Source organism: Perca fluviatilis, chromosome 18, assembly GCF_010015445.1.
Source record: "Perca fluviatilis chromosome 18, GENO_Pfluv_1.0, whole genome shotgun sequence".
Lineage (NCBI taxonomy): Eukaryota > Metazoa > Chordata > Actinopteri > Perciformes > Percidae > Perca > Perca fluviatilis.
In genome coordinates, this window is record NC_053129.1 from 17,557,751 (window position 1) to 17,576,863 (window position 19,113).

The 19,113-nt window shown below is 40.7% G+C and overlaps 1 protein-coding gene across 1 annotated transcript in view; it reads left to right on the top strand.

Moving 5' to 3' along the window:
* The first annotated feature begins 3,102 nt into the window (after positions 1 to 3,102).
* sgk1 (serum/glucocorticoid regulated kinase 1) overlaps positions 3,103 to 19,113 on the top strand; it is a 35,202-nt gene continuing 19,191 nt past the window's right edge. The window contains exons 1-3 of the mRNA XM_039781637.1: positions 3,103 to 3,296; positions 3,899 to 4,052; positions 7,916 to 8,152. Coding sequence (XP_039637571.1) covers positions 3,951 to 4,052; positions 7,916 to 8,152 — 339 coding nt within the window. The 5' untranslated portion in view covers positions 3,103 to 3,296; positions 3,899 to 3,950. The remainder of the gene's footprint in view (positions 3,297 to 3,898; positions 4,053 to 7,915; positions 8,153 to 19,113) is intronic.

A 19,113-nucleotide genomic window follows, 5' to 3' on the forward strand; every position in this document is an offset into this window, starting at 1 on the left:
ATAGAGAGAGTGGGGGAGATAGGCTTGCAAAGACACATCTTTTCGTCATGTTCCATGTTGATTTACTCTTTTCTTGACAAAACTTGCTCTAAATGTGAATACTGTTAAACTAGCTGTCAAGGTGGAGACCTCTTTGCTCTACATATGGCTTGTAGTGCAAGGATAAACAGAAGCATGATTGATTTCCAGTGAAGTTTTGTTGCTGCCCTTTACACTGTCATGATTCTTCAGTTGGTGAATCTATGCAGAAAACAAGACACAGTGTTGTAGTTTAAGGAGTTTTAAATATTGGAAATGGGCAACCACAATAATGTAATAGAAACATATTTTCTCATCGCATTAGTTTTGTTTGCCCTGTCTATGCTGTCTCTGCACTGGTTTCATCAGGGAGTCGAGTGAGTCAAGTTGGGGTGTTTTTTCTCTCTACAAGTGCTGAGAAGGATTAGCAGAGATTTATTTATTTATTTATTTTTTACCAGGTCTTGTTCGGTACATGATCAAAACATGCCCAGTGGAGCTCATTAGCAGACTGCAATATAAAGTGTATACCACCTCTGACCATCACAAGGGCTTAAAAGAGCCTCACTTGGCTTTCTATTAAAAGTTATCAGTTGGAAATGTACTGTCTAATTATTCAGGGGTAAATAATAAGCAGGAAAATGCAAGTAAACACACCACCCCCTCATTTCACTCGGCTGTCGGAGGCTGTTTAAAAAAAAGGGGTAGCTATATGATACTTCCCTGGATCTAGCTCACATTTAGGAAGATCCATAATTTATTGACTTTGCAATTATTTTGGCAATTCTCTGAACCATTTAAGAAAGGTTGTTATTAATTATTTATCGGCTGCATTTGAATTCACAAGAGCAGGAGAGAATCTTTTGGGAGCTCACAGAATAATTTATGCGCCATAGAGCTTTATATTTGAGTGAGAAATTGTTGCGGTTATGTAAGAACGTTGTCAGACTATATATATATCACCCTGGAGTTTTGGCAAACTAAGTTTTCTTATCTTCCTATAGTCTTATGACTGGATTCAACAAAACAATCCAATCAGGATCCAATGGAGCTTGTACAGTATATTTAGCCAAAATAGCCATTTTCCTTTTATATTCTATTGACTAGATGCAGTGAAGCAAGTATTAAAAATGCACTTAATAGCTCAAACTATTTTTTTTACATCTTTTGTGCTAATTATGTGTAGCCCTTGCAATTACCAGCGGAGAGCTCAAGTTAAAAACAACTCTAAGCACTAAGTATGTTGACAAAACCAAGCAGAGTAGTATGAATCCTGAGAGGTTTACTATAGAAGAAAATACATAGTTTGCCTCCGTTGGTAAAGCCGCCCTCAGTTTTTATGCAGTTGGGTGGCAAAGCTGATTTCACCAATCATTGTTCCATGTCATTACTGATGAGTCACTGTTGATTGGGCCTCTGACTGATCCTGATTACAGTAATACTGCACAGTCACTGGTTCCCCTGCAAGGAGAACTACATTCACCTAATATAAAGCGGAAGGAAACGGACTCACTTACTGCGTAGTTAGAGTTTAATTTCCCCATATGCCACAGAAGTGTTATTAAGAAACACCTTGTCATTCACACCGCGAGTGGAGGTGGTGTTTTTTCCCAGTGAATTATTTTAACCTTTCCTTTCTAATTGGTTCTGTCTTAATCAATACAATCAGAGCCAGTGCAATTGTAACCTAATATTGTACTTGCTGTAATAAAATACTCCAGCAACTGATTTAGATAAAATCACCTAACAGTAACTCCCCCTTAAACCACAACTTGTTGTGTTTACACTTTGTTTTTTGTCGAGCGAGAATATGTAACTTTTGCTAAACAGAGGGCAACACTGAGAGAAATAGCCATACAAACAATGCCTTGGATCTTGCCCCAATTATAATTCAAGTCACACTTTAACATTAGCTGCTAGAAATGCCTCAGGCCATTTGAGTTTGTGAGCTACAGCAGGCAAAGGTCAAGTTTAAACTAATTTACCTCATCATTGGTGAAGGCAGTAAACATCAGCTTTTAATTGATATTTGTGGAAGACAGACAGATGGGATACAAGAAAAATCTGCCAAACATGCAGCATTTAAATATCTTTATTTAGAGGGTTGCAAAAAATGTAACAGTTTTTCCTTTTGGCTTAATATTTCATTTATTATCATTTATTTTTAAGGTAACATAGCCAGCTCCGAATTAGAAACATGATTGCATTTTAGTTGCCAGGTTCACTGTGCACATCAAGTGCATGGACTCATAACAGGAACATGATTCAGCTTTATCGCTCTTGGGTGTCACATCAGGAAAGAAGCAATGGCATCCACACAGATATGACGGTGTGTGTGTGTGTGTGTGTGTGTGTGTGTGTGTGTGTGTGTGTGTGTGTGTGTGTGTGTGTGTGTGTGTGTGTGTGTTTGCATGTGTGTATGAAATCCAGCTGGACCAAAGCTGTCAGGAAAGATAGCACAGTACATTTAACCCATACATATATATAAATACAGACATAATTTAGGTGTCCCTGTCCTCTTCAGTCCTCACTGGGACAATTTTTATAGACATGAAAAGAGAAATAAATCATGGGGGGATGAAGTGTAAGGTGAGAGAGATGGAGAGAGAGAGAGAGAGAGAGATAGAGAGAGAGAGAGAGAAAAAGGGAGGGAGGTGCCACCATCGATTGCAGCAGAAAATGAGCGAGCAAAGGAAAAGGGGGAGGGCAGAGTGGTGATGAGGACAGTGAGGGAGAGAGAGGGAGAGAGAGGGAGAGAGATGGAATGAGAGAGAAGGGGAGGCAACATTTGCTCACTGCAGAGCCGTTCATTGATAAAGTAGCGCTGGTGTGAGCCAGAAGACTGCAGCTGGAGACATCACCCACATCCTTCTTTCCTACACACACACACACACACACACATGCACAAACACACCTAGGTGTTTGTTTACAGGCTAACACCACAGCGGCATCAGTGCACTCCAAACAACTGAGCACACATACACACACACGTGCGCACACACACACACACACACACACACACACACACACACACACACACACACACACACACACACACACACACACACACACACACACACACACACACACACACTAATCGCACACTGACATACTGACTTTTGGGTATGTGGGCATAGTTCAGTGACAACAGGGTAGGGACATCTGTACCTCAGGAGCAGGAGTTGGTGCATCTGATCTGGGACCATTTTCGGAGGAGTCCTTGGATAAAAAGAGGCTGTTAAAGCTGCAGCGGAAGCAGCTAACGCACCAGTATAAAGGTATGGAAGGATGAAGGCATGTGTGCATGCATTTATTTACATACAGACACTATTTCAAAGGGATATGTAAACACACTCATGGCTAAACTTCACACACACACACACACACACACACACACACACACACACACACACACACACACACACACACACACACACACACACACACACACACACACACACACACACACACACACACACACACACACACATCAGACAGTGCAGATGCTTTCTGACTTCTGGCTGTAAACATAGCAACAGGAGATGGTACCTTCCTCCTCCTCTTTCCATCTTTTTGTGAGCATGTTTCTCTCTCACTCCCTCCCTATCTTAATATCCGTCCTTACACGCAGTTGTTCCAGTAATCTCAATGCAGCGTCCTACCTCTGTGCCTCGCATTTTGGTCCATCTGTTTCCTCCACCTCCACCTCCTCTTGCTCTCACTTTCCTCCCTGCACCCTCTGTTTGCTTTTTCTCTCTCTCTCACAACACAGCAGCATCCCTCTTATTTGCTGTCCCGCACTCACCTCTGCAAAAGCCACAGCTTTCTCCTCATGCCTTAAACCACTCTCCCTCTCTCCCTCTCTTTCACTCCCTGTCAGTCTGTCCGTCACCCTGGGATCTACAGAGGCAAGCGGAGTGCCGGTGTCGGCCATGAAGGTGGTGAATGTGGGAGGAGGAGGAGGTGGGGGAGGTGAAGAGAAGGCTGGTTTTTCCTTTAAGAAGTGCTCTGCTTTCCAGTTTGTCAAGAGAAAGGTGAGTTTGGGTGACATGCACACACACACACACACACACACACACACACACACACACACACACACATTTAAGGATGGATGCTTCTGTGGGTGTGTGCCTACACATGCACCTACACAACCAGAGTGGGGGTATGTTGGCTGAGAGAGAAGGTGTCACAGCCGGAGTGTTCCCTCTCTTTTGGTGTGTGTGTGTGTGTGTGTGTGTATATGCCAGAGATGATGTCATTGTGAAAGCTAAGCCATGCTAATCAGGCGCAAGATTTGGCTCCCTGCATACTTGTGTTTACTGTGTTTCTCTGTGTGTGTGTGTGTGTGAGAGACGTGTGTGTGTGTGTGTGTGTGTGTGTGTGTGTGTGTGTGTGTGTGTGTGTGTGTGTGTGTGTGTGTGTGTGTGAGAGACGTGCGTGTGTTTGTGTGTGTTTGTGCATGCTCCAAAACACTGTTGCATTAGAGAACCCACAAGTGTGTTGAAATATATGCATGCATTAGAAAAAATATAACAGATGTAGAAGTAAGAAAAATGCATAAAATCAAAAGCAAATTAATCGGCAACTAGCTTGATAATTGATTAATTATTTAGTCATCAATAATCATTAGACATTTGAGTAAAATCGCAAAAGAAGTCAGTCAGTGGTTCTGACTTTTAAATGGAAATATTTGCTATTGTTTTTAGTTCTCCATGATCCTAAATTGAATATCTTTGGATTTGTGTTAGGTTTCTATGGTTTGATAGATTTGATGATTTTGAATGATTAATTGATTCAACTTCTTAAAATATATTTAAATATTCATGTTAGTGACAATTCTTTTGCTCAATGCTTCTATTGCAGAAGTAAATAAAAACATGAAATCTTATAAATCAAAGTAGATAGGAAAGTAGAAAAGCAACAGTTTTTCAAAAGAGAGGTGATATGGATATGTGGATGGATGTCCATTGTCACACAGTGGATTGTTAATGTAAGTAATGTCATAGTGTTGATAAACTGAAATGGGAATTACTGCCAAACTGGTTGACATGTTTGATCAGATCTTTGTTGGACTTCTGTTGAGCTTCCGTGTTTTCACGAGTTAATCTGTCTAAACCTCCATTGCTGTCTGTTACACTCACTCAAAACATGCTAGCTTGCCAAACAGTTCAACTTCTGCTCACTCAGATCTGAATAATTTGCAGCCGATTTACATGAGATCAAAAGAAAACATTGAGCAACATGACTGTGGGGTATATGATGGAAAGGAAATTACTAACTTTTTTACTTCCAGCTTGTGGAGGAGAGGTGGATTGATGCATTTACTCAGTATCCACTGTATTTGCTTTGGGATTATAGCACAACATTATTTTTCCCATTACCCAGACAGTGTAATTTAATAAATCAGATGATGAAGTAAGGTTTTATTGCACAGGTCATCATGTTCAAGTTACCACATTTTCAGCCTTAGGGAGTGAATATGTTCCAGGATAACTAATTGGGAACAATCAACAATGATTTACATACTTGATAAATAGTCCTTGGTTGCTGGGTAGATTTATACCTTTGTAGTCTGGCTGTCATCGATGTGTGTTCTTGCTCACAGTAGAGTTTTCCAACAGTGAGTGTTGGTCTCAGATGGCGTACAGTATGGTGTGGATCCCTGATGACTCGGCCGGTTAATATGGGCAGATTGTGTTGTGTTTACACCCACGCACACACAAACACGCACTCCCACAGGCACATTCTGCTGCGATGAGTCTCCCATGGGATTAAAAAATAAAAAATGTAAATATTAATCAGGAATTAAGAGCCTGAGGATCTATCTATCCATCTATCCATATTTAGCTGTTCTTGCTTTTTTTTTTTAAACATATTTTTTATATAAAACTGGCTTTCCTTCTGCACTCTTCTAAGAAAAACAAGTTTCCAGATATGCATCAGCACACAGCCCCAAATCAGAATTAATGCCTGCTACTGTGGGTGTATTTCTCTCTCTATTTGTGTCTAAATGAGCTTAATTACATAATGGGGAGAGCATATCCAGAGAGAGGATTGTATCATGTACTGTAAATGTAGAAGGGAAATGATGGAAGGAAATATAAAATCAATGGCTCTGTGTGTGTATATTTTTGTCTGTGAATATTGACTCTACATATCAATTGTTGATTAGACATACCATGTGGGCAATATGGAAATTTTGAAATGCAATATTTCCCTAAAATTTCATCAATATATAATCAACAGATTTTGCGATAAGACGTGTTACAAATGCACAAACAAACCCATCAAAACATAACGTAATGTATAGCTCTTCCCTGGATTTTAAAGTGATCCACAAAAAGGAAAACATATTCCTACTGCTGTGAGCATCATGTTTTTACATCTGAGGGGAGTAAGAGTAAAGCTTCGGATGACACATCTCATTGGTTTCATGGTCAGTGTGACATGTTAAACAAGAGGTATGTCTGTGGACTGTTGGATCCAAGGGGTAATGCCAAAAACATTTCTCACTCTGCTTTGAATATGATGGAGAGAATCCTCTAATTGGTCAACGTTCATGTTTTCATTTGAAGAAACTTGTGCGTAGTATTCTTATTTTAGGTGTGTGTCATCAAACTTGTGTGCTCGTCCTACAGTGACTGGTTTGTTTTTCTGTTGACCTGGTGGAGTGTTTTTCCAAGTCTTTTTTCCTTTAGACCCGACATGCCTTGACGTGCTGTCTGGCTCCCCTTCGACTTAGGCATTCATTCTCAGTGTGTGTGTGTGTGTGTGTGTGTGTGTGTGTGTGTGTGTGTGTGTGTGTGTGTGTGTGTGTGTGTGTGTGTGTGTGTGTGTGTGTGTGTGTGTGTATGTGTATGTGTATGTCACAGCTGTCTGCTGCTCAGTCACAGAGGCTACTGCCCCCATGGTGTGTGTTTGCTAAATGTTCGATTCATGCAGCAGGACCAGATTTCATAAGGCTTTTAATGAAAACTTTTATTTTCTTTCCCTGTCACTCTCCTTTTGTCTTCCATGTTTCCTCTGCACTTTCACTACCTCTCCTCCATGTTTCTTCCCCCAAAACACACACACACACTCACGCATGCGCACGCACGCACGCACACATGCCCGCACACACACACACACACACACACACACACACACACACACACACACACACACACACACACACACTGGATTTTGCGGTTAGTGACAGTGCTTTTCTGGGAAGTCTTAGTCACTGCAGGAGAGATGTGTGTATGCAATGTGCTTTCAAGCACCAACTTGCCCATGTGTTGGTGATATCTCACCATTAAACACAATTGTCTCACTTGTTTTTACCATACGGCTGCATAATGTGAACATCTGTTATAGACAAGGATGTAGAAAGGTTCTGATTTGTGATAATTCATTATAATAGCCACATATGGATTCTGCAGAGAATGCTTTCTCAAGTATTGTCGACATTAAAGCAAGTCAAGTTAAAGGCAAAGATTTTAAAGAAACTTAGACAAGATGAGACAAGATAGACGTCACTCTTCGTCATATTTAAAAGGGCAATCAACATTGTACTTTGTGTCATCTACGTGTGACAGGTGTGTGTGTTTCTGATTCATGTGTTGAACGTGTGGCAGAGCAGAGAAGCAATATGTGCCTCTTTCAAGTGTAATTGTGTGTGTGTGTGTGTGTGGGGTGTGTGATTACATGTCATTTCACTTGAAATGACATGTAATCAGAGATAACATGAGAAGCTCTTCTGATCAAAGGTTGCAGCTGGCAGGGTTGACAATGTGTGTGTTTGTGGAGCACCTATGCGAGTACTTACAAAAAAAAAGTGAGATCAAACCAACCTTTTTCTTCCAAAAAAATGTATTTCTCTAACTGCTTTGGACCTGAATGTACCTTTCCCGCGCAGGTACGACGATGGATGACGAACCCCAAGGTGAGCGTCGAGAAGGCCCAAGGGAAAGGCCTTTACCCTTATCCAAAGTGTCCGCTGGCTGACGACCTGTGGTACACACACTTCCCCTCGCCTTATGGCTGCTGTCACTATGGCGGCCTGCAGGGCGGCCAGTACTACCACCAGGAGCCGTGCTCGCCATGCCCTGCCAGTGGGCAAACCAGCGGCCATGACAACAACAAGGGCTGCAAGGTAAAGGGAAAAACAAATAAAGAGATCCCATCAACCTCTCACCACAAATCTCCTTCTCTGGCCTGCAGGTGCAAGTATATCCACTCACACCATTACAGAGCTCCCTCTGTTTGCCCATTAGCGCTCATTAAAATAAGTCAGAGGCAAATTAGGTACTAAGAGGACTCTAGACATTTTTGTGCTTGTCTGTATTCTCCCTTTAAGCTCTACCACGAGTATTGTTATGTAACATAAACACTAAGAAGACTGGGGCAATGCTAGAAAATAAACCTTGTTGTTGTTGCTCACTACGGGCCGGTGCAAGAGCAGGAGGCAGATATTCAGCAGAAAACATGAACATTGTATTAAAAAAAAAAAAAACACCAGTGCATGCTGTCAACAAACGCCTTCCCCAAACACACACACACACACACACACACACACACACACACACACACACACACACACACACACACACACACACACACACACACACATTCACACACATTCACACACAGTCCATTCACAGTAATGCTGCCGCAGGTGTCCAGGTTGTCCTTGCAAATCATGAAAGCCATCCCACTCCCATCAGTCATCCTACCCGTCAATTGGTTTCCCGCTCATGTGTGTGTGTTTCTCCAGTCCTGTGGGCGACACAATAGTATGAGTCATCACTGTCCCAGCAGGACAAACCCACACTGTGTACTGTGTGTGTTTGCATGTGCACTGAGAAACAACATTGAATCGTGTAAGAATATAAAACAGCCCAGTGTTGTTGTCCATCACTTTATTCTCTTTCCTGAAGCCTTTTAGTGCAGTTTTGCTCTGGTTTTCTTCCAGGCAGTTCTGGCTCCTCTCTATCTCTCCATCAATTCCACCTCTTGACCTCATATATCTGTCACTAATGTCTCACTGGAGATAAGCAGTGTGTGTGTAGAATTAATGGCTGTTGCGGTGCAGTGGGAGCAGACTGGGGGAGTTAAAGGAGGAGTTTTCACTGCAGAGTGTGTGTGAAGTCAATGCAGGAGTGTGGAGTTACAGTAAACAGGACTGACGTAGCAGCTACATCTATGTAGTTTTGTGATCCAAGACTCTTGACCGCATTTAAACTAGAAACTTACAACATACAGTAGCAGTTAGATGCACAACCATATGCACCGAAAGGCACTCTTCCTGTATTTGGTATGTACTGTATGTGGCATTGGCAAAAACTCAGCACACAGACATCATGTTCTGAACTATTCCCTACCTACTGTATCTCGGCACACTCTGTCCAGACACTTAACAACTCGGGCCATCAAAGTTGGCTTGCCAAACAGACGCAGAGCATGACACGTGTTGGACAAATGGACTAACAGAAACATTTCCCTCGCAAGCCAAACAGGGACGGACTGACAATCTGTGCGTTCTCGGCACAAAAAAAAAGTCTATTAAAGCGATATTAACAGCCAACAGCAGGGGGCGCTAATATGATCACTGTTAGCCTACGTGTAAACATAAAACTGAAGAAGAGTCGGCCTACATTAGACGTGAGTTATCCCTATCTTAGCGAATTGCATAGTCAGCTCAACATGGGTGTACATCATGATTATGAAAATTATCGTGCCATTTAGTGCTGTCAAACTTAACGTATTTAATCATTTCTGTTAGGTTAATTTGAAACATTAAACGCGTTAGAAATTAATCGCGGGTTGACCGCGATTTAACTTGGTTGTATATGAGAGGTTGTAGTGAGCTCACTTTTGCTGCTAGGATGAAGAATATGGTATTAAATTAAACGGGAAAACATCAATAATGCATTGGTACCTCTCTAAACATGCTAACAAACAGGGAAGGGGGCTAAATAATTCACCAAAGTTAATCAAAAGTTTAACCAAAAAATCCTAGCTTGCACTTTCTGTCTGTCTTCCATCAGAGTGCAGTTTTTCCTTGTCTTTCATATTTGTGTTTACTATTGTGGAACTGGCAAAGACCTGGTGGTTGTTTGTGAAAGCTTCACAGACAACATTGATAGGGCCTAGTCATTTTCATCATTTCACAGCCTTAATATGAATCAAAAGTGTAATATGACATCGAGAAAATATTAAATAGGTGATTCAATGTTAATTCTTTAACACAAAGCAACACATGTTATACATTTATATTTGAATAGTTATAGTATATAGTAACAAACACTCTCAGTTTAGTTTTGGTATAGGCCTACTTTATCTCTGAAAGTGTTGTCAGTAATACTCTGTAGGCCTACTGTTTTATAATTACAAGTTTGTGTAATTTGGGGTTTCTGTAGCCAGTGACATTTCATTATTTGAATTTTATTTTCAATGCAGATATTATGGCATTGTACATTTTTGGTTTTTATTTGAAGGCTGAGGCTTCATTAATAAACACAACCCCAATTCTCATCATTGGTTTTGAGATGTTACTTGTTGTGAATACCTTGTCTGATAGGCTAATAGAGTATTGTGGCATAGTATCAGGACATCCTGGCTAGTGTCTGTTGCGCACAGCTACGGGCGAATGGCTGGATGATGGGCCTATTTGGGATTAAAGTCCAGGGCTGTTTTTTAGCCCCAGTCCGTCCCTGAAGCCAAACACACTGCTCCGTGATCGAGGAGGCCACCGACAGCCTGACTTACAGTAAATGCAAATGAGCAAAGCTTCACTATGAAATTTGTCAGCTCATCAATGTGAACCGTATCAGTCGCTGTCTAACAAGTGTCTCAGACTCAGTCTTAAGAAAGTGGGGTGAAAGGCTGCTGTCACATTTTGAAGGAGGAGATGAACATATGCCAGAGACGTTGCCAGACAGTAACAGCTTACTCTTAAGTGTGCAAAGACAGAAGGGAAAGCTCAGAGGACATTTATCATGGTCTAATCTGATGCTCTTTATTCTTCACTGTTAATGCTGTTGTAAATCTAGAAGTTTATTATTTAGTGCGGAAGCTTTTTAATGTGTTACTTGGCCACAAAATGCAATTGTTTGCCAGAGGAGCTCCATATGAACTGAAAGTCAAGTTTTCAGTAACCCCTTCAGGGCAAAAAATAAATAAATCATGAACTCTGCAATATTTCAATTAATATAAGGAAATCTCTGTGTTCTTTTCCCTCCAAAAAGGCTTCCCTGACAGATTGCCCAACATCTCCTCCTCATTGAAAATCCATCACAGCAGCTTTTTTTTCTAATTACAAAGCATCATCATCATTTAAAATGCAGGTAGCTTGGCTTAGCCTTGACCCAGTGCTTTGCCTAGCCTTGACCCCGCTGCTGCTTGCGATGAGTCTATCAGAGCCAAAGCTAAATGTAGACAAACTTTATGGCACTGATCTTATTATATTATGAAATCAGTGTAATAAATTTATGGCGCCTGCGTTTCTTTTTCCATGGGGTGATAACTACAGAGCAAATAAGTTTTACTGTAGGAGGAAAGACAGGTAAAGAAATTAGAATTAAAATTGGACAAAGGTTAAACAATTATAGATGGAGAGGGAAATGATTAGTGGAGCTGAGGGGAGAGACATAAACACAAGAAACAGCAGTGATATATATATATATATATATATATATATATAGATAGATAGATAGAGAGAGAGAGAGATGAGAGGAGCTTAGAGGACAGTTTTATTAGAAGAGAGAGGATGAGGTCAGAGCATCTGCCCCACTGCCTGAGCATGACCAGAATTCAAAAGCATAAATCCTCCTGATAAGGACGTCCTGTACTGTCCTGTGTACGCAACAACAGACTGTCAGATACCACACACACACACACACACGCGCTAAGCTAATGTAACACTGTACTGTTCTTGATGAAGACTTAATCAAAAATGAAAAGAACATGAACTTTTGCTGACCTCTGGTTGTCCTGGCATGTTATCTCTCTTGTTACACAGTTTCAATACTTTTTTTTAGAATCTTACTCTAGTAACGCTTTAGAGCACTACAGGAACTTCTAATCAAGTCTCATACAAAGAGAACAACAATTGATGTATTAACAAAACAGCAAAATCACTCTTTTATATTATATTTAAACATGATGTATTACTGTATATAATGTCATAGCCATTACCTAAGTTGCTTATGGCATTATTTCCATTTCCTTATGGCCTATTCTGGGAATGGATCAGGTGATAGTGTTGTTAATAAGTCAGTGTAGTCACTATGGTTTAAACACCAACTTTACCCAGAAAGGCCTAACCCGTCACATGGTCATATTTGTTTGATAGACAGAGAGAGAGCAGGAGGAAGGAAGGCAGGAAGTGAATGAAAAAGACGGAGGGTTGAAGAAATCAAAGAAGATGAGAGAAGCCAAGCGTGTCTAAGAAGAACAGTGATTTTTATCTACAGCCATGCAGCTTGTGAATGTCGTCAACTATTGATTAGATCTTAGCTGAAAGTGGTAGCAAAGCAGAGGGTGAAAAACTGCATATGAATTTCTAGAAACCTCATTTCTCGGTGAGGTGGGCTCATCTTGTTAATGTTTTGTTAGAGTCAGCTGGAACTAAAAGCTTGATCATTCTGAACCTTTGTCCTCACAGTTAAAAAAAAAACACCCGGCTCAGATGATCAGTGGTGTTTTCAAGAGCGTGCTTCTCATGTGGAATTTGGCTGTAACGGATCGTTCTCCACGGTGTCAAAACAGAGGGAGACGACCTGTGACAAATCCACCTCTCTTGTTCTCCCTCAGCAGTGACAAGGCCCTGCAGGCTAAAGCTCTGTTCCACGAATGCTAATGCATCATGTCTGAGGCAGTGAATGAGAACGGGAGGAGGCAGTTGATGGTGGTGTGATTTCATCAAAGATCCTGTCAAGTGAGACTGTGAGTCAATGACAAGTGCAAATACATTTCAGGTGTTTAATCGGATGACAGGGCGATTTTAGAAGTAAAAATGCCCACAACTTTGGCCAACTTATGGCTCTTAACATCATCTTCTTAGAAAAAGATTAACCACTTTTATGGTGCAATGAGGTTTTCTACTGTGAGAACACATTTCTGTTGGACTTTGAACTCCAGACTTTGGTTCTTGAAGTAGTCTTATCTTTGAAGTGTCTAACTTGTGCATTCTAAGAGGCAGTAGATCACTTCTTAACAGAGCTAATGGTTAATGACTTGTGTGTCAAATTCAAAGGTTGCACCACTTCATTGGTGACCTTTAACTGGCACTCTGCTGACACTTTCGAGGCAAGGACACGAACTCTGGACTCTGGCCATCTCCAACAGCTGTGAACACTGGAAAAATATTAATGTGTGGCTGAGTTGGTGGTTTCTCATCAATATTTAGGTCAATTTTAGAAAAGTATCTTTGAGAATGAATGAAATTCAATTCAACACCACAAACTGCAGTCTACAAAAGGACTATCGACTCTCTGATACAGTCTCAGCAAAACTGTATTATTTATTGGGCTGTTGTATTGGATAACTGTGCACCTAATGAACTTGTGAACTTTGTTGCCCGTGTCTCTCAAGACCAACACTTTGTCCTGTCCTCACTACCCAAACAAGTTACCTTTGCCAAAAACCTCACTTGAATTCCAGCTTTAGTTGCATTTTCCATGAATTGCTTTACTGTCAAAGCGATATTTAGCTTGTATTGAGAATAAGAAGGAATTAATTAATTTTCTTGTGGGAAAAAACCCACAAGTCCAATTATATACAAAGTTACACAGAGAGTATCCCTCTTGTCATGCATACTGTACAGTACCAAAACCAGGGAGAAATGCCTGTCATTCCAAACTTCTGTTTGTACTCTTTTCAATAGTTTGGCTAATTGACTCAAAACTTTCTTTTCTCCTTGATATGGAGCTCAGCACACATTTATATTCATTCCATATAAATGCCACAAGTCAGAACCCCCTGAGTCTTTCAAACTCTGTGCTTAGTAATGAAACTGGTGAGGTGCCAGCTCGTTGGTATAAAGCCATTTTGTATTGATTGGGCAAACTTCCAGCTCCTTCTTGTCTTCCTGGCAATACCTGATAGAGCTGGTTGTCTGTTAAACCTCCCCTTTGCCACTATTAAAATCATGCCTTATCTATATCAACCTTGATACTGTCCTGCCATCATACAATGTCCTCCTTATTGTCATGACTCATGTTTTTCTTTCCTCTGATCTAAATATATTTAAGCAGCATTTAAATAAGGAAACTCTCATAGGGTCCGGAAGGCAGATTTAAGCTACCACTGTTTAGGATACATTTAGCAATGGCAAACTGCTAATTCTTTGGTTTCAAAGCCAAGTGCTTTGGCAGTGGAAGAATGTGGTTGGAGTAATAAACTTGCTTTTCTTGCATGATCTATCTTCATTGTTCACAGTGGATGTATGTGTATACACCCTAGAATTGGACAGTGCATTTGTTTCTGTTTCTACTACAGCATTATACAGGCTTTCTCTGCCAAAGCACAAAAAGGAGATACATACAGAAGGTACTTCATACCTTGGCTGCAGTTTCCTGGATTTGTCGTGACTGGGATGTGTGAATTAACTTGTGTTTTACCCAACCATAGCTATAGCAAGCTAGCGGATAGCTGAAGAAGGAAAAGGAGAGCAGGTTGTTTGTTAGCCATCCTGACTAATCTGTGTCTGGTTTGATACAGATAACAAAGTCATTTGGCGTATGTAGAGCGAGATATACATCTGCATGACTGCATGACTGTGTGGTAAAATGTGAGGGAAGTGGTTGTAAAGAAGTCACACAGGTTTATTTTTTAATTTTATTTTTAAATTTTTGGTTTCGGTGCTTGAAAAAAGGGGCAACACATTCTTCCTCCTATTGCGTAAAATACTGACGCTTGGTCAGGTGCCTTTGGCGTTCTTATTGACGCTAAAAGTCTCCTTTAGCATCATATCTAAACAGGCTTTATCTAAACACGCTGGGTCAGGACTATTGTCGTCACTATTGACGCAGTTAGGTTTAGGAAAAGATCGTGGGTGGGTTTATAAAAGGTACGTTTACGTGACACGTGGGACAAGAACGGGACAGTTGGGTTTAGGTTAAGATCGTGGGTGGGGGTTATAAAATAAACGTTTCAGTGACACGCGGGAAACAAACCCCGGTCTCTGGGGTGAAAGTCCTGCGTTGTTTGACCTATCCACCACCCCAACCAACCTCCCTACGGGGAATTTCGGGCTTTCATACTACATGCTACCGTTGTCACTCTTAATACTATGTCATCTTAACGCACCGCGGAGGTGCTGCTCTGCCTGGTGCGTTCCATACACACGCTGAGGGATGCTTATTGCGTCGTATCTGATGCTGAGAGCCACTGACCACACGTCCGTATTTTACCAGTTGGGAGTGAGAACGGGTTGAAAGAGGTTAAATGATCAAGACAACTGATAATAGTTGATGGTTTGGTATATTAATTGATATAAAACAAACTATTATGTATATATTCAATGCATAATCAGTGACTTGAATGTTCACAAGACTCAAAAGACCGGTGACAAATTCTGAATCAGTTTCTACACCTCCTGTGGCTAAATTCCCCTGTATTTGGGGGATCCACCAGCATCTATACTCCTCCCTCATGCCCCCCCGTCTCCTTCCTATCTCCCTCCATCCCTATTTCTCTCAGCTGACCTTGACCCACCTTGCGTGTCTCATTGTGAGGGAATTTGGGAATTATTGTTGTTCTAATCTACCCTGAAAACCCAGCTAATCCCATATTCCATTTTGATTTTCCAGAGCTAATGCCAAGAAACTGCTGCGCCACAGAGGCTCAGCAGCACCCTGACTATGCAGTGTAACATTATTTTCTTCCATTCACACACTCAGCTCTATTGAAACTGCTTAGTGCACTGAGGTTTCAGGGCTTATGGCTCGCACTCGACAAGCTCAGAGTTGACCTGATCTTCTTTCACTTGGACAATATGCTTAGCTTACTCATGGTATAACTATTGCACAAAAAACTATTGTAGTTGTGCTTTATTACTAGGCTACATACCACATTTTGTTGTGCTGTAAAAGGCTCAGACCTATTGGTATTATTATTATTTCCAGTTAAGGTCAACCTTAATACATCATTTTGGTTTTGTGGTGCTACATCCTTAAGATCCATGAACTAAATCCAATGTCATGCAACAGCAAAATGGGAAATAATCTAACATTCACAGTCCAGATGCAAAATGAGTGTATTGGCATGCTGTGAAACCCATTTTGTTTTGAATGGACAGTTAGCACTGATATCCAATTGCAGAAGTAACCATACATGCTTTAGGTCATCTATCCCACTGACTTTGGTGATCCCCTGACTTTTCATCTAGCACCACCAGCAAGTTGACATGTGTGGTTTTGAGTGAAAGGTCTCCACAACTATCAAATTGATCGCTTTGGTGACTGTACCTTCAGCACAAATGGAAAAAGAAAGTCCAGGGTGAGGGCAGCTTTTTAATTTCCAAGATAAATGGCAGGGATTAAGGCACAGTGGATGACCATGAATATTAGTGTTTGCCAGGAAGTCAGGGTTGAAAGACTTCAGAGCTTCCCAGGATTTGAGGCTGAAAAGAGTCAGAATGTGATACCAGAGGGTGAAAATGGCCGCAAAGCAGCTTAGGGTCAATATCCCAATCTTGAAATCCCAAACTTACCCCTTGGCCTGTTCCCCTGTTTAACAATAACATTACAGTACTCTCTATCCTGCTGTCTTGTTTCTCAGATACTCTATCTAATTTTTTAGGTTCACTCTCTCTCTCTCTTTCTCTCTCTCCCTGGCTCTGGACAGTATTTCTGAGACTTAATCTCTCCCCCCCTCCCATTCTTTTTAAAAACCTGTTTGCGATCTAGGAACAGAAGAATCGGGGGAAAGAAAAGAAGAAGAAAGAGCAGTGAACTTGGTGTTAATAAGCAAGTATTATCTCTGACAGGGAATGGGATAGCTTATGTCAGACTATCTCACACTCTCATTCTCTCTGTTTATCTTTTGTCTTTCAAACATATTTTTCTTTGTCTCCATATCTCCGCTCGCACCTCATTCCCTTTTACTTTATAATTCCCCCCACCTATGCTCTCTCGCCATCCCCTCATTTCATTACTCTTTGATGCTCAGACATATGTGGGACATCACACAGCTTGTTAGAGGAGAGCTGGTAGAGGACAGGAAGGGATAAGCAGGGTGAGGCAAAAAGAGAGTTACCAGTAAAGAGGGCCATAAGCTTTCTAATAACACTACTATAAACGCTAGCCTTATCTACTTTGTATCGTACAAAGGCCTTAGGTGGAGGTATAGCTTGTATTGGATGGACAGAATAACAGAAATGCAAAACAGCAAATAGTAAATACTACTTTAGAGAGGCTTAGAAGTCAGATTGGTTGGTTCAGCAAATATATTTAATATCTTTCGGTCACTGTTGATCAATTTGTGACCACAGTACCTCTATGTCATTGTGTTTTTCTATCTGACTGTAGTTATAAAAGGATCTACAGAATTTAGTCATATTGAGCACTGATTAGCAGTATATGTAAGCTTTTATTTATTCTTTTTTAAATGTATATGGACTGTCCAATTTTAAAACTAAACTTAATATCAACTTATTAATTAGTTATACTTGAGTCTCTTTTAATATCTTATTGTGGACTTATATCAGTCTACTGCTTAACGTCCAATGATTATCACCAGGCACTGCATGGTATAGCAGGTGCTAGCCACTTATCAACCATAATTATCGGCCCCATAACTGGCATTGCCAGTGCTTTACCACTGACCAACTTTTTAGTTGTAAAGTGAACAGGCCAAGCAATCAAATTTCAAGCTCAAAGCTAACTTTGTAACCTTAACTCTCACCTTAGTATCATGCCTGCCTTTACTGTTAAACGTAACGGATAATAGAGATAAGTTAATACAAATTATTTCTGACTGAGAAGTCAGATTACTGAGACAGTAATACTTAAAGGGGGAATTTAGTATTGCACTTCCATACAGTTGTGGAATTCGCAAAAAGACATGCAATACAGTATCTTACAACTCCCATAATGCAACTCAATAGTGTCTTTCATTAGAACCTCCCTGCAGCTTATTCTTTCAAAGCCACTACTCCAGTTTGTACTACAACACAGTCCTAAAAATGCTAAATAAATAAATGAACACCTCTAACAGTCTCAACAAAAACAGAATGTTACCCCTATGAAGAGACTTTATGCGGAAACTTTCCTGATACATTATGCATATGTTTATTGTTATATGTGTTTGCGGTACACTGAGTGTTGTGGTAAGTGTGAGTTATGTGGTTACGGTAATGTTCACGACAACAGTGTTTTCAGTTGCAGCTTCATCATACAGTACTGTATTTTATGTCTAGATCAACTGTATGAGAGTAAAGGGCAAATCTAAAGGCAACGTGTTTACATAACTTTGTCAGTGACTGAGACACTGTTGTTTTTCAAAGATGATGTGTATTGAACACAGGCCAAGGGCTGTTAAAGAGGTTAGTGAGGAGGAGGCAGAAGAAAGGGGTCTGTTTAAGTCTGGTGTAGTGTGCATGACGTTTCTTTTTCTTGATTTGTGGGACTTTGTGGTTGATGTGTACATCCTGGCCTTAGTCTGAGCATTTCCTTGAACTAAATTACATCCTGAGTTTATGAGGTGAAAGGACAGATCTTACAAGAGAGGCCTTATGAAACCAAACTAACAGCAGGACCAATGTCTTAAAGAGCCGCAGCACTAAACCAGGTCAAAGGGCATGGAAAGGGCTTGGGAGAAAGAGGAGTCTGGAGATAGCATGCACATATGTGTTCTATCAGTACATATACCACTGAAAGAATGCATGGTACTACTTTATCTGGAACAGGGTTCAGGAAGAGGCCATACAAAAAAGGATCATTTGCATGATTAACATGTACTGTACAGTTCAGCCTAATAAGGATCAGATGGGTCTGTACATACAGTACACAACTATAATGAAATGCTGCATAGAGAAAACAGATACCTCCTCTCTGTCCAAGACTTCTTGTGTTTATAATATGTAGCTGGCAATACACATGTAATACTGTA